A 16,859-nucleotide genomic window follows, 5' to 3' on the forward strand; every position below is an offset into this window, starting at 1 on the left:
AGACTGTCGTACAACGTTAACTGCGCGCTAGGTCATTTTTCTAAAAAATTCTCTGGGCCGTTAAATGGTACACTTAATGTTATCATACACGTAAATAACGTGATGATTTTCGAATAGCAGAAGAACACAACGAAACATTGACATAAGTTTTAAAAAAATGTGTAACAAAAGGCATCATATTAAATAAGGGTTTAATCCCACATTAAGTGCCAAATTATTACCGTATTAATATAATAAATTATTATTATGCGTGGAATGGTTATTTTATTAGAGCACGTATCAACAATCGTTAATTTCCAGGTTCTGACCGATAAAGAAACATTAATGCAGTTCTTCAAACACCAAATTCATAATATGTAAATTCTTATCAAACCGATCTAAGCGGAACAGAGTAAAATACACGCATGCTAATCGTGCCTTAAAATATCTATAGTCATCCTGCAATTATAAAACGAATGAACTAAAACTAATAGTGTCCAATCAATATACTATTAGTCTATAGAATCGTTCCATTGAATAACGGCTACACTCCAGTCCTCTCCAGCTATATTCTCTCAAAGAATCTAATCTTTCAACCCTGTCCTCCTCAAAGGTACTCCTCAAAACGTGAGGAAGGAGAACCTGTGATAAACGTTATCACGCAAAGAGAAGATCAATGCTACAAACAGGCGATAAAGTATGAGTAATTCATATGCGGATTTATGGAAGAATCGTCCACTCAGACAGAACTAACACAAATTCTGAAAATAAATGAAACTGTAAATCAATCAAAACGTAGCGCAAATCGACGTCCTGCTTGAAAATATGAATGTTCAAAACCCAGCGGCAAGCCAAGTTCCAATTGTAAACACACAGACCGCACACTTTACGCATGCGGAAGGACGTAGGTTGACCCGACAAAGGAGACTTCCAAGACTATTCGTAGACTATGTATAAAGATGCATTATCTACTGCTCTCACTATATATCACTTCTTGTTGTGTATTACTTTTAAACGCTTTCAAATAAAAAGGGAAGGATGTTGCGTGAGCGTTGCTAGGCCGGCCAGACGCATGAGCGCTGCTACGCACTTGTCACAGGCTCAGAAACAGTAATGGGGTAGACAAAACATCCTCCATGCCACAGCCATCGAAACATTAACCAAATAGTAACAGGATAGTTGCGTCTGGTAGACACCCGACGATAACCTCTTCAAAGAGACCAAACCTTAATATAAGAACCCTCCTAAATCAGCACTGAATAGCTTTTTGTTTTAACACTCTGAACCTACTCTATTATTTTGTTGGATTCGTACAATAAATTTTACTATCATATCTAACGTCCGAATTTTTTACCTTACTTGCGAAACATTCGAACTACGACGCGAGGAGATCACCGGTGATCAGTTAATTTCGTGATTTCTTGCGTCTTCTACGTGACACACTCGAGAGGAGTTCACAATCAATCAACTGATAGCGCATCACGCTGTCGCTAAGCCACACGCAACCATCATTTTTTATGTTTATCCTCTCCGCACCCATCCTATCACAATACATACATATTTCACTTATTAAAAGTTGCAAATGTAATGTTTGAATATACATACATGTTTATGTAGATTCAAGAGCAACACTCAAGAAATTTCCAGATTTTGTATATGTAACAAACGTTTTAAAATGAAGATTTTAAAACACATTTTATACGTTAAGAAGGAAAATATTACACGAAATTGAAAAATAGAAACGTTGTATGTAATAAAAAGGATAAGATGATTTTAACACCTTTTTATGTGCATATTGGTCTATATTTCCATCGCAGAAATATTGCCTAAGAATCACGTAATGTTCTCCTGATAACTTTTACATTTTAACTTCTAAAATACATACAACATCTCTGTACAAAATATTTTAGTCAATAAGATTAAATGAGACATTCACGTCTTTCTTTTCTGTCACATATTTAAAAAAATTATTCTTACTTCAAAACTGGTGGTTGTGGTTTATCTGCCATAACCGGCAAACTGAGATCTAAGAAGGGTTCTGTACTCTGTGAGGAATGATGACAGTCCAGGCATTCTAATGTTGAAACTAAAACTCCACGAAAAACAAGATCTGGTCCAAGTAATCTTGAGCTAGCCTGATTTCCATAAAATTTTACACGTGATTTGAGGTTTTCTTCTACACCCTCTGGATTAGTTTTTTCGTTCAAACCAACTTCTTTCAGAATTATACTCTGGTACCTCTAAAAAGATTATATTTTCGCATTCACTAATACATATTGCCAAAAACAGCAATCATTATAAATCTTTGACAAGTAAAATAGTTAAAATTAATATTAAATTGAATAAAATATAGTTCAAGTAAGTGCAGTAAGATAACATTTATAAAAATATTTATAAAAAATGATACGTAATTATTAATAATATAATAATATTGTTACGAATACATATATCACTATCTATTCTATTACGCAACAGCTGCGAGAATTAAATGTGTATAAACTAATTGCCAATTTTTGATAATCCACTTGCAGAATTATTGCATTGTTACAAACCGACGTTTTCCTCGTAAATACCAAATATAGAGAAAAAATGAAAGAGGAAACTGCTTTGCGTTATTTTATGATCAATACAATAAAATATATCAATTTTCTATATCTACAATATTTCTCGAAAACGCAAAAATGATCATAATTCTTTACATAAAATGCTACATATCGTTTAATTTACATAATATAAAAGCTATTATATATGTACCAAGATAAGATATTGAATGATATTATTGATATAATAATATTATAATATTGAATGAAACTTTAGAATCGTCCTCTCCGATTTCGATGATTTTTGAATATGTTGTGACAGATACGGTTTTGAAGAACTTTTTATTCTACGTGTAACTGTCGGCCATATTTCCCGAGATATTTTCAAAAAGGTGACGATACCACTATAGTGAATTCTGTTTAATTATTTTTTAATAATTGTACGAGCGTGACAGCGTGTGTGTTAGTATTGGTTGATACAATGACCTATGGAAATATATAAAAAGAGTGAATAAACGAGCTGAAAGATACAGGAATGGAAAGAGAACGTTGCAAACAGGCACCTTGTCTCCTAATCTAATAATACATGCATATTCATACAGTAAATAAAAATGTAACATCAATGAACGGCATCAGTGTAGATGTTTGATCAGACAAGGACAGAAGGAACTTCCATGTAGCATTCCCTTTCTATTTCTATATTGCATTCACTTACGTGGTACATGTACTCGCGTATTCTATTTTTATATTTCTATGGATCTAACCTAAACCTAACTCTTATCTTTTGTTTATAGCATATATAAACGGCGGATAGTCGACCTTGAATATTCTAGCGATCCTTCGGATAAGAAATCCGTGCCATTAATTATTTATAGAGGCAAAGGGTTAATGGAAACAATTTTATCTACTAGAAAATTTCATGGGGTGATTTTCGATACACTGTTACAGATTTTAATGAATAGGCGGAATTAGTATTTAGTCTATGGGTGGTCATAGAGGCAGGGGATAACGTTGAGAGGGGTGGTCCCTCCCAATGCCCGAACTAACTTAAGAACGACTCTCTCAGAATGGGAGAAGACGCAGGAGTGCTCCGGTAGTAATTCGAAGGAGGTCCCGGAGCATCCCTGTTGAGCGTCAGGCGGACCATTGTGGAGTTTTAGTCGGTAAAGTCCGACACTACCCCGCCGCTCCTGGGAAGCGACGAGGTGTCCATGAGGATTTTCCCACATATAAAAAAAAAGAAAAAAAGGATAGCTTACGTCTCCGAATTTCACAATCCTCTTCTCTATGACTTGCACGAGGTAAGCTGCTGTCCATGTATCGTTCGATATGAGAATCCCTGCGCATCCCGCAGTTTAAGCTGACATCCTACCTTCGTTCATGTACAGAGGTTTGCTCGCGCACAGAGATATTTCGACTAAGTTTTAATTGTCAATAACTAAGAAACAAAGCCGAAAACGCAAGTTCTTATTCTTTATTTTCATCTTATTTTAGCTTGAAGAATCGCCCCTTAAATTCTTTTACGCCTATAACCGAACACCTTGTATACTACTACTAAATCAAGTTTTCGTAGGAGCTGTAGATTCGTGAAGTAAGATATAATGATGAAGAAACGATAACTGATAGATGTAAACGTGAACGAAGCAGCAAACGTACCGACTATACTTGCGACTGTGACAGTTTTCACAGATATTTTTGTGAATATTTCAGAAACTAGAACCAAGCGGCTGTTACATGTATAGGAAAAAGTTGTTCAGAACCATACTCCTAACAACATATTAAAAAATTATCAAAATCGGTAATGAGGACAAATTCTAAATAATTACCTTTTGAATTCTAAATATGATAATTGTATTAGAACCATTACGGACTATTAACCAATCGCCGATGAAATATCAAAAACTAAGCGACCAAACCCGTCAACTCAAAGGTTATCAGTATCACAGGGACCGGCGAACAGAATAGATGTAGAGGAAATAGCTATTATACTTCGTACACCGCGTTCTCGAAATTATGAATGTAGTATGTAGTATTCGCTCCTGATAACATCATGAAAGACAAGCAACGGTAGATGTGTCACAATGTTCAGACTTTGAAACAGAGCACACGCTCTAGTTTCATATGAGCTTCACGGTGATTATTATGAAGAAAAAGAAAGGAGGAAGGTTTAATTATAATCATTACCAAAGGAGTGGGCAAAAGGAAAAGAGGAAGGTTTAATTAGAATAGTTACCAAAGGAGCTTAAGAAACTGCAGGAGCAAATGGAAAATGTGCATAATAGAGGAGTAACAACTTAGAAGTGATCAAAGACAGGTTCGAGCATAGCAGTCTGATGTTACCTCGTGGGACGTAGCGAAGTTGAGGAGATCTAAAAGTAAGTATTAGATATAATCGAACATTTTTCATAATATATACTGGAAAAGAGGAATATCAAGCTGCGTGCTTTAACTTCGGGAACGTCATGCTGGACTCGCTCACACACACAGAGACCTCTACCACAGGTATTCGCATGACATGCGTATAGAATAGAACAGAGATCTCTTTTTTGTTTCCCCAACTTGCAGAGGCAGACACGCAGACGTTCGCAAAATGTCTGATGCGAAAACAAAATAATACTATATGATGCAGATAAATCCAGATGATATACACTCGCATGACGTATATGCTAGCTACAAACAATTCATTACCTATCTTTTGCAGATGAAGTCGAGAATTGCTGAAATGAATAAGAAGTTGAGAAGTGTCCTGAAGAAAGAATTTCTTTATGGTAGAAATCTCTCAGATGAAAGAGACGCAGACTAGCAAGTTCGATAAAGAGATCAAATAATAACACCCTTTACATGCCGTTATCATCGATATACGATCAGAGTTACAACAAAATGAGAAAGTAGAACAATCAGAGATAAATGTAAGTAAAATGGCAGGTAAATTAACTCACTTGTAAACAATTAGCAAAAGATAACACCGGACAATTTCGTCTCAAGTTGCATTGTACGATACAGAATACAGTTCGATAGAGAGGTTAACTAGGGAAAGCCACCCCAAAATATGATAGATAGGTTAAAGCACGAGAGGACTCAATAAGTGACAGATTACTAGAAAAAGCAGTAATAGAATCTTATAGAGTAAGCAAACACCAACCAACTATTTCCTAGTCAAAAAAAAACCAGATGGATCGTCACATTTTATTCCGAACCTAAAAAAGTTGAACAACTTCATCCAGACCTAGCATTTCAAAATAGACGACATAAGAACGGCGAAGAAGAAGCTAATTTCACCAGGCTGTTACATCAGAACAGTAGGTCTCGAGGATACGTGCTACGCAATATCCATACATAAAAAGAGCCCAAAATGCCTTCGGTACGAGTAATTAGGACGATTCTTCCAATATTATTTTTACCAAAATATTGAAACCTACCTGCAATCACGAGAGCTAATCTTGGTAGCTCTCCTAAATGATATTTTGTGCATTGGGGCCGATTACGTGGCATGTAATAAAAACATCACAGAATTATTCCGGTTTTTAGGTCTTAGAACTAAGGAAAAAGTAGCATTGTCCCGGATACTAGGTACAAATTTTGCGGGCTGATGATCGACTCGAGAGAATGTTTTATCAAGTTGGAACAGGGAAAAAAGACTTGAGACGAATCTAACATTATTCGCGGCAGAAAAGGGATGCCTAGCAGTTGTATACGGCTTAATGCACATTAAATCGTTAGAAAAGGAAAAGACATTGGTATTAATAACTTCAATTATAGGAAAAGCAACTCTCCCGAAAACAATTCAAACCGATTGGACCTTTGATCTACCTAACCCTATATAAACATTAACTTGGTGGATTAATCAATTGCCGGGGGTAAGAAAAAGTATTAAAACAGATAAGTTCAGAATGGAAATATGCAAGCGCATCAAATACGTTATGAGAAGCAACAAACAGCTCCATCAATGTCTTCGGATTCTGGGCAGAAAATGAAAAGAAACTGCACATAAATTACAAGCAAATTTTAGCGATGAAGATAGTTTTAAAGATTGATAATACAACTGCAACAGCGTATATAAACAGAACAAAGGGAGTACGCTTCCCGCATAAATAAAATTAGCGAGGGACATCTGGCAATACGCAAAGGACAAGTACATCGTCTTTCTTGCATCGCACATAGCATCGGAAGGTAATAAGCAGACGGACTGTTGAGTGAGAACACGTCGAGCCTTTGATATTATCGCTAAAAGATTAGGTGAACCACGGATGACTTATTTGTGTATAGAATGAATGCTAAACGCGAATTTTTCCTTTCTTAGAAACCAAACGATTACAAATCGGCGTATTTACAGTAAACTAGTCGAATCTGAAATTTTATGTATTCTGCCCTTCAGACAGATTCTCAGAATGCTTCTAAAAATAAAGCAAAATAGAACAACGGACATTATCGCCGTCCCGGATTGGCCAAACCAACCGTAGTATTTATTTTTAGAATTGGCGGTAGGAGACCCAATAGTTCTCGAGCCTGACATTTATTTACTTTTAACTCTATGCAGGAGAATGGTGTATCTATCCACAGCCGAGTCAACTGCGTTTGATTGCAAGTACAGTATCAAAGAGGCTTTGCTAAGGAAGAATACACTCAGAAGAAATCAGCATTTTACTAACATTTTGCTTATCTAGAGGAAACTACCATGAGACAGTACAGGGCAGTCCTATGGTATTGCTGGCAATTTTCTAGAAAGAATAGCCTTGCTTTTTACTGGAGGAGACCGTAAGTTTTAGACGGAAAGGATCATTTGATACACTAAATACATACAGATTATCCTAATTTGATCGCAATTATATGAAGAAGTCTCGTTCAAGGCAGTCGGCAACTATTAATGGTTCATACGTTGTCACGCATGCACAATTATAGGCAGAAAGAATTCTCCTTATATTTACCGACATCTTTTTGCGAATATCTCGCAAAGACCGAGCGACGGTTATATGTATAGGAAAAAGTTGTTCAAAATATTTATTTCTATAACATATCCAAAAATTATCGAAATCTATGAGATGGATAAGATATCGATGATTACCCTGACTTTCATTGTATTTATCATTGTTGTATATAATAACTTGGTTGACATGTTGAATCAAATTTGAGAAACTTATTAGTAATTATATATAAATCTGTCACTATCCTAGATTCGATGATTTTTTAATGTTATCAGGGATATGAATCGGAGAGACTCTCCGATTTCGATGATTTTTTAATATGTTGTAGAAATCAATATTATGAACAACTTTTTCCTATACATATAATCCCTGCTTGGCCTTAGTTTCCAAGATATTTATGAAAATATTTTTAACATTTTTTATTTTGATGTACGTTGGATGCCGCATAGATTTGAGTTAAACTTATCTGCGGACATGATTATATTATATGCCCTGACCACTATGGGTTTATATATCTCACATTTCAATATTTAAACACAAGGAGATAAGAAAAAATGTAATCCAGCTTAGCTATTCGAGAGCATTCAGTAAATAACAGACTTTCTTCTGCATCACATTTACATACTTGACCCGCGATGATTTTGTAGAACCTAAAAAACGATTTTTAGTAGGACAGTCCTTAAATTCATTATTGCAGTTATTGTTGTCCGGGCATCTCACGAAAAGTAGTTTAACGTATTTAACCCAAGCCTAAATCAATACAAATCATACTTGCTAGAAATTAAATAGTTCTGATCTGATTTCAATCAATTTATGCCAAATTTGTGCCAAAAAGTTTGATGACCTATATTGGGTTAAGCGTAAGTTAAATTTTTTATTATACACAACTAAAAATCTCATCTTCTCTCTCCCTGTGTTTACAGATTGACACGCGAGATTATAAAGTCATCGCAGTCAGAGCATGTAATATAATCATGTCCGTAAACTAGTCTAACCCAAGCCTAAGCGGTATCTAATACACATCAAAGTAAAAATGTCAAAAATGTCGGAAACTATGGCTGAGCGATGGTTATATGTATAGGAAAATATTGTTTCAAATGTTGATTTCTGCAGCATATTCAAAAATCATCGAAATCGACGAAGTGAGCTTCTTCGTAAACAATTACTCTTTTTTCTATACATGTAACTGCTACTCCATCTTAGTTCTTGAAATATTCGCAAAAATCCGTCGGTACCACTACAGTGAATTCTACCTATACTTAATTGTGCATCTCTAGCAACGTGTGCGTTAGAATTGGTTGACGATTGCCTCGCGGCCAAACCTAGCTTTTACACATTATATATTTACAGACTTTTTGTATAACTTTGATAAAGATACAGTAATGAACTCCATAAACAACTATACACGCTTCTATATTACAACACAAGTTCACACATTCGCACTCCTCTCAAAAGTCGAAAAGCGAGCGCTCTCTTTTCAATATTCGCGGTCATTGCCGAAACTACTATCGGTTCGAACAAACGATATATCTCGCTTCCGGGAACATCTTTAGTGCGACAAATAACAACCTCATACACCGTCGTAACAATATGAACGACGGATTGACGAGCTTGATTATTCCATGGATCTTTCGCATTACAGCCCCGAGCACAATGGGATATTAAAAATGATTATCATTAATGTTCTTGGTTAGGTTTGGATTAATCTTACAAATTTAGCCACAGAGGACGGTCACCCATAGGTTTGAGTAATAAATAATAACATAACTACCAGTAACATTATATTGCTATTATTTGCAAATTGGAAACATTTTAGCCATGATATCAGAATTTAGTTATTCGACTGTCAAAATCGGGCTATCGTCGAAACAGATTTTCGAAAATGTTTCTTGCAGCTTACAGGGGAAGTTATGAATGATTATTTAGATTTGAAAAAAAATATGCTATAAATATAAAGAGATGAATGGTTAACGGATATACACAGATTGCCAAGAGGCGATTGTATCATAAATGTCATAAATACACACATATAGGCAGAATTCACTGTAGTAGTACCGACAGTTTTCTGTAAGTATCTCAAAAACTAAAATTTCATCGGAAACACGCAAAGGAAACAGTTGTTCCAAATGTTGATATCTATAACACATTAAAAAGGATCATTGAAATTTAAAATAGCGACAGTCGTTATTTATCAATAATTACCGACTTGTACTATACTTCTGGAATGATGGATTATAGTCAGTTAAAAGTAAGTCATAGTAAAATGGATTGTAGTAAGTTAAAAAGTTTTAATGTTATGCCGACGAATATGGCTCCATTGTAAAGAGGTTGAGAAAATTATTGTCTCACACATATGCTAAAAGAAAGTAAACATAATTACAAAATACACATCGATAACATTTACGTCTTCAGATAGATAAGGCAACCAAATTTCAATTCTGAATTACGATCATACTACAGAAACTTGTATATTGATAAGATATCACATTTCTATATTACTATCTAGTCATTGAGAGAAAAAGAAAAGGAGAGAGAAATGTAATTGGTATATTGAATAAAGTCATACAAGAAAATTACTTTTTTGGCGGTTACAGATACATATTTAATAATAAAATAAGGTCGTATTATTAAAAACAGTTCGAATATAACTAATTCGAATAAAAGAATAAATCGAAGTGTAGGGCATTTTAAGCATTTGATATTATAAATTGAAATTAGAACTAGATATTAACAAGTAGAATTCAACATATCTGATTCAACTGAATTCAAAAAAATTAATTTCAGTAAATTAGTCAATGATAAATAGACGTAACTTATAAATTGTACTAGGTTTTTCATCATTTTCACCATTACAATCTTGATATTGTGAAAACGGAAATGTTATATAATATGCTTTTTACCTTAATATTTTCTACAATACAATTAAAAAAATAAATAAGATGCCTTTAAAAAATATGATACTTTTGATTCGCTACGAAAATAAACTAATATTTTCATAAGTTTCGTTACTGCTATTTGTTGTCCATATAATATGTATACAGAATAACGCTTTGTCGTTGTTTTTTTTTTTTTTTATAAATGACTGTAAATGGATGGAAAATCGTGTATCGCATTGAAATAAAGACACTGTATAGTATTAGTATCAGTATCTTTACAAACTATCAAACAAGCATTGAGCATTGATACTTTATACAAGACAATTATTCCGCGAGAGATCCCAAGGGAAAAGCACCCGATCAGTCGGACCAGACTATTCCGATGTTCTATTGTTCCGATATCAAAAGCCGATCCCGCGTATATGTGTATGCGTGATCCGTTTGAAATTATTTGTTTAAAATACATCTTTTAATCACCCTCCATAATACTGCGCAGCACCAAATGGATACCGAATGTTTCAGAATCCTGAAATTGGATTCAAATATCAGTCATTGACCTACATACAGACTTTATCCACTTAGCTCTGAACTCGCGCTCGCGAAAACATATGAAAAAGGCAAGAGTGTAACATGCATACTTATTATTACAATCAAATGTTGCTCACCATCTATGGGCTATTGTTAGAAGTATAATTAGACGAAAACACAAAGCGGTTTGGTAGTCGCCTAAAGGCTTTAAATGTGACATCACAATAAGGAGAAGACGATCGTTGAGAAAGCGAGCCACACCGACAGCTGCTTGTCTTCTGTTTGTAAACAAAGGACGAGGGAGCTAAATAAAGACCTCGTGTAAAACAAAAAATATCTGTTATAATTCAATTAAAAGTGAATATCCTTAATATATTGGATTTGGGTTTGGATTTGGATTAGTGTCCTCAATTCGCCCGCCATGAGGCGACCGGTAATGTTTCCGTCAAATAAGAACAATTATTCTTTTCATAAAATAATATCTCCATTATTCATTCGCCTATTACTCTCACAATTAATTTGCTACTATCTCGCGCAGGCTTTGCCAGCCGCCACGCTGTAGCCGAATTGAAAAATCTACTCCAAACTTAAACTCAATGCCTTAAAGATATTCACTTTTAATTGAATTAAATATAAGTTATAACAGACGTTTCTTACAGCCTCGCATATGCACATTGTGCACGAGTCCTTAAGTTCGCCCGACCCGCGGTTATAAATAGGAGATAAACGACCGCAACTATAGGTAGAAACACATTGTTGTAGTATTTGCAGCTTTTTGCGATATTGCAGAAACTAAGCGAAATCAACGATTATTGTTCAAATAAAAAAAAAATCGTTCAAAATGTTGATTTCTATAACATATTCAAGAATCATCGAAATCCGGGAGAGCGGAACGATTCTAAAAGTTCAGCTTTGTAATCGATTTAAGATTGTTTTAAAAGTAGAACTAATTTTTCTTCAAAATTTTAAATATAGTATTTATTCATATCGTTATCATCATTTCTTTCTTGCCTCTTCTTAAAATAGATGGATCTCGGGCTGCCGTGTTTCAAGTCATCCTGACAGAGCTGACACGAAGTTACCTAAAGACTACCTGCTCATACTGACACATACAATAAATCTATGACTAATATCCAAAATGAGTTTCAGAGGCCCGAGCGATACGGGTACACCAAGATCCGCCGTATCCTGTCCTAACTTTTTCCAACTTTCGACCCCTCCCAAAGCTGAGAATCCCGACACTCGGGCCGGCCTGCACAGCTCTATATACCGATGTTTACAATGGATAGAAACAAATGGATGATTTTGTTTGATTTTGTTTGTTTGTTTGATGTTGTTTAATATTGATATATTGACATCGGTTGCAGCTCACATAGATATAAGAATCAGTATATGTATTGTTCTGATTTGTGAGCAAACCTGATACTGATGCAGGTTTCAACGTATGGAACGTGACATCAATAGAGAATATCCACTTTTAAGATCTGAAGGTTACACAAGATATCAGGTAACTAATTCAATAATCGAACCGAAAATGGACTGATTTCACATAAAAAAAAAAAGTAAGACGGAAATATAGAATAAAATTTTTTCATATAATGCTTTGTTTTCGAAAATTCATCAAAAAACTAATTTATTTTAAAATATTTCTTTACAGAAGTTTTTTAAATTAATTTCTACTACAAAAAGGATTAATTTCAATAATTTTTAAATTAAAAACATATCTGTGAGGTAAACATTTTTAGGTAATAGGTAATATATAATAGTTTAGATAATAGGTAATAGGTCGTATAGACATATCAACAATGTTTACGAATAAAGATAACAGTATAAAATCCGTCGAGACTTGACCCAGTACTTACATATGTATTTGACAAATTGTCGAAGTTAATTTTCTCGACAACAAAGCCTCATATGAAAAAAGAAATTGCATACTACATTTTGGTCTTTTTTTATGTAAAACATCACCTTCCAGGTTGTATCACCGGTTACCTAGCATCTTGCATATCATCAATCATCATAGTCTTCAGGTGATTGTCAAATATCTTTTTCTCTAATTCATACAGTAGTGTTGGAAGGTAATTAAATATTTTTAACAAAGGTTAGAAAGAAGACAAATATTGTTACATTATAGAAGAAAGCTCCAATGGACTAGAACCAAAGAATACAATGTCATAAACTATAACTTACAACACTATTCATTGTGAAAAGCAAAGAAACAAAGTGGAAAGTATTTTTTGAAACCTTAAAGCTGGATATGTAAGCAGAGCTTTATAAGGCAGTTATAAACCCGATTAAACCGAAAAGAGCTAGCATAGCCCCAATGAAAAATGCGGCAGAAGAAATCTTTCAAGCTCATTACTAACAATTATGATATAGCTGAATGTATACTCAAACAAACATATAAAGGAGGATAAACAGGATGTAACAGAAATTGATGCGAGTGATAATAAATTGCTCAACGCTATTGTAGTATCGTGGACGAAAGGTCTAAGAGATATCGGGCGAACTATAAACAATGTCACGAGAAAGCCGAAGTGCCGACAGGCCCAACAATGTATCGTCGATCCTTCGATCGAATAGTTTCGCAGAAAAAGGCCTGTGTGACCCTGGCCACGAGCGGTTGCGGAACACGTGCTTGGTGGGGCTAAGACAAAAGACAAAGGAATGCTAAGGGAGAAAGATGAATTAACAGTCAGAGTGTTAGTTGAGAAGTCAGAGAGTGCGAATTGCGTTGTCGAATGTCAGATTTATCATTGATACCGGAGCAGGAATAAACCTAATAAAAGAGAACGTCCAAACCTCTAGCCTAAAGACTTTCCTAATGGGAAATGACAAACACACCACCGACAAAATTTGTAATCTAAACATGCTCAAGAAGAATCACCAATTTCACGTAGTCCCTGACAACTTTCCCCTAATCGAAGATGGAATAATTGGACTCCCATTCCTTACAAAGTACCAATACAACGTTACTAACGATAAACTAACCTTAGACGAGATTATATTACTATTCCAGAACACCGATAACGAGATAAGACCAGACGAAACTTTAACTTCAACCCAATACATCGAAGAAAAGCCCACAACAATATGCTTTATCAACACTGGTAAGCAAATCTGTCATATTATAAACGAAATAGAAAACCCCATAAACTAAGACAAATTAATAAATTTGCATAAATAATACGTACTAAATATATTGATCCAGAACTTTGAGAACCCCTTGAGAAATTCCTTATTGATTACCTAGACGTTTTTAACATGGAAACAGACTCACTACCCTACACTAACTTAACCGAACATACAATCACACTCAAGACAGACAAACCTATAAACATCAAATCTTATAAACTGCCCGTATGTCATAAAAAAGAAATTGAGACTCAAATCAACGACATGCTAAGCAAACGTATCATAGAACCATTGGACAGTCCATATAACGCACCAATTTGGGTAGTTCCAAAGAAATTAGATGTATCAGGTAAACAAATATGGAGAAAATTAAACGAGCAAACAGATCAAGACGCGTGTCCTTTGTCCAATTCGGACGAAATACTCTATCACTTAGGCAAAGCTAAATTTTTCTCAGTCCTAGACCTCTCGTCAGGATTTCACCAGATACCTATGGAACAAAAATCCAAAAAATATACTGCATTTTCAACTCCACAAGGTCACTTCCATTATAATCGCATGCCCTTCGGACTCAAAACCGTACCGGCAACGTTCCAACGCATGATGGATACCGCGCTGCGAGGATTGGTAGGAAATAACTGTTTCGTATACTTCTTAGACGATATCATAATATTCGGAAGCACTATCCAAGAGCACAACCGCAATCTAGCCATTGTATTAGACAGATTACAAAATTTAGGATTAAAGATACAACCGGACAAATGTGAATTTTTGAAACTAGAATTAGAATATCTAGGACATGTAGTAATAAAAGAAGGAGTAAAACCCAATCCCAAAAAGATTCAGGCCGTGAAAGATTTTAAAATCTTCAACGAAAGTAAGTTAAATCAAGTAACGAAGGATTAGGAGCAATACTTACATATCCCGAACCTTGAACCCGCCTGAGAAGAACTATTCCACAACCGACAAAGAGTTACTAACAATAGTATGGTCAATCAAAAAACTAAGGCAATACCTACTTGGTAGAAAATTTAAGATTCAAAGTGATCATCAGCTTTAAAATGGTTAAAAAATGTTAAGGATCTCTCATCGAGACTCATGCGGTAGCGCTTGAGGAGTATGATTATGAAATTGAATACAAAAAAGGAAAAGAAGATACAGCTGCAGACGCTCTATCTCAATTGTATCCTATCAGCAATGAAGAAATCCAATCTGATCTAGAAGATCCGAACTATTATGACGAATATGTCGATTGGAAACCAATAAACCAATATCACTCCAGCTCCAATAACTCAAAAACCTAACAGACCACACTTTAAACAAATTACAAAGACCGAACTAGGAGACTTTAACGAACAGCACTGGTTGCATCAATTAACTAAACACTTTATTAAACACCAAACTGGACACTTGCATATAGGAATAAACGACAAGAGCTTCAGCACATAATGGTAAACATTCAATTCACGCTATGGTTTCTAACAACCAGATTCCCTCAAATTAAACTAATATTTGGACAAGATACGCCAATAGACTACGATAACGAACAAAAACAAACGATACTACGCGAAAATCATAACGAAATAGTAGGACACTTAGGTATACACCGCACCGTGAAACGAATACAAGAATACCATCACTGGACAAACCTAGAACAAGACGTCACAGAATTTATGCAGACCTGCCAACGAGAAAAATTAAACCGTATCAGGACCAAAGAGCAACCCATAATAACTGACACAACCGTTAACCCTAGTGATAAAATCGCAATGGACATATTCGGACCTCTCACCAAAACCAAACAAGGCAACCAATTTATCCTATCTATCCAAGATCAATTAAACAAATATCTCGTTCTCGTACCTTTAAAAGATCAAAAGTATCTTCACGGACATGGGACGAAACTTTGTATGTAAACTGATAGATACAATTGAAAAGGCTTTCAAAATTCGACACATAAAAATTACTTCTTTCCACCCGCAATCTAACGGATCTCTCGAACGAACACATGCTGTAGTAAAAGATCTTATTTGAACTTATACAACCGACCGACAAAACGATTGGGACGAAAATTTAAAACTATTATGCATGGGATATAATACTTCAGTACAAGAAACGACTAGACATACCCCATTTGAATTAACATTTGGAAAACAAGCTAACATGCCATCCTCAATATCAAACAACCCCACCCTAACTAAAGATCAATTATTTAACATCCGGAAAACATGTGACATGAAAAAATAAAACTTCAAAAAATTATGTGTGGTAGGAGTAAGTTTCAAAGGAAAGTCTTTTAATTTCTCACATCCATAATATAGGCCATAAAAACATTACAACTTTCAATTTAACCTTTTTTCTATGTCTTGTATAATTTCTTAAATATTTAAGATAATATGAAAAGCCAAAATTTCTTTGGGCAGTGTTTTCGCCCCTAATATAACAGGAGAAGAAGAAGTTTTGTTAGTAGTATAGACTGCATTTGTGCAAAGTACCAAATCTTTTTGGATTTTCAAATTGCCGAACTTTCCTTGTAATACGTCTTTTCTTTGTCTTTCTCTTCTTCATCCGAAAGTTGAAACGGCATTTTGTTGTATATACTCGTATAACGTCTGATTTCAAACTAATTAGTATATTTATCTCAGGTATGGACGGCTCCCGGTAAAATATATAAATATTTGCGAATAAACACCTGGACATTGTTCGGGCACTGTTCGGACACGTAACGGACACGGTCTTAAATGGGCCTTTAAACATGAGATTCACGAGAGTGAGCTCGGAAGAATTTCCGCACTTTTAAGGAAATTCAATAAGACGCCACAGATACCATCGCCATTTATAAAGAAAGTCGAGTGAATGAAAAGGCCTAACACTGACAA

General features: G+C 34.9%; 1 protein-coding gene and 1 long non-coding RNA gene across 3 annotated transcripts in view; one reads left to right on the plus strand and one right to left on the minus strand.

Moving 5' to 3' along the window:
• Positions 1-16,859, minus strand: part of Usp16-45 (ubiquitin specific protease 16/45) — a 44,606-nt gene that overhangs the window by 13,176 nt on the left and 14,571 nt on the right. For both annotated transcript variants that reach the window (XM_069113548.1, XM_069113547.1), the window contains exon 8: positions 1,957-2,219. In XM_069113548.1, coding sequence (XP_068969649.1) covers positions 1,957-2,219 — 263 coding nt within the window. The remainder of the gene's footprint in view (positions 1-1,956; positions 2,220-16,859) is intronic.
• LOC138180104 (uncharacterized) lies at positions 4,381-6,502 on the plus strand. Its single transcript, XR_011173205.1, has 3 exons — positions 4,381-4,894; positions 5,221-5,428; positions 5,505-6,502. It is a non-coding gene; the product is annotated as an uncharacterized LOC138180104 (long non-coding RNA).

This window comes from Bombus flavifrons, chromosome 5 (assembly GCF_040668555.2).
Source record: "Bombus flavifrons isolate JBK064 chromosome 5, iyBomFlav1_principal, whole genome shotgun sequence".
Taxonomy (NCBI): Eukaryota; Metazoa; Arthropoda; class Insecta; order Hymenoptera; family Apidae; genus Bombus; species Bombus flavifrons.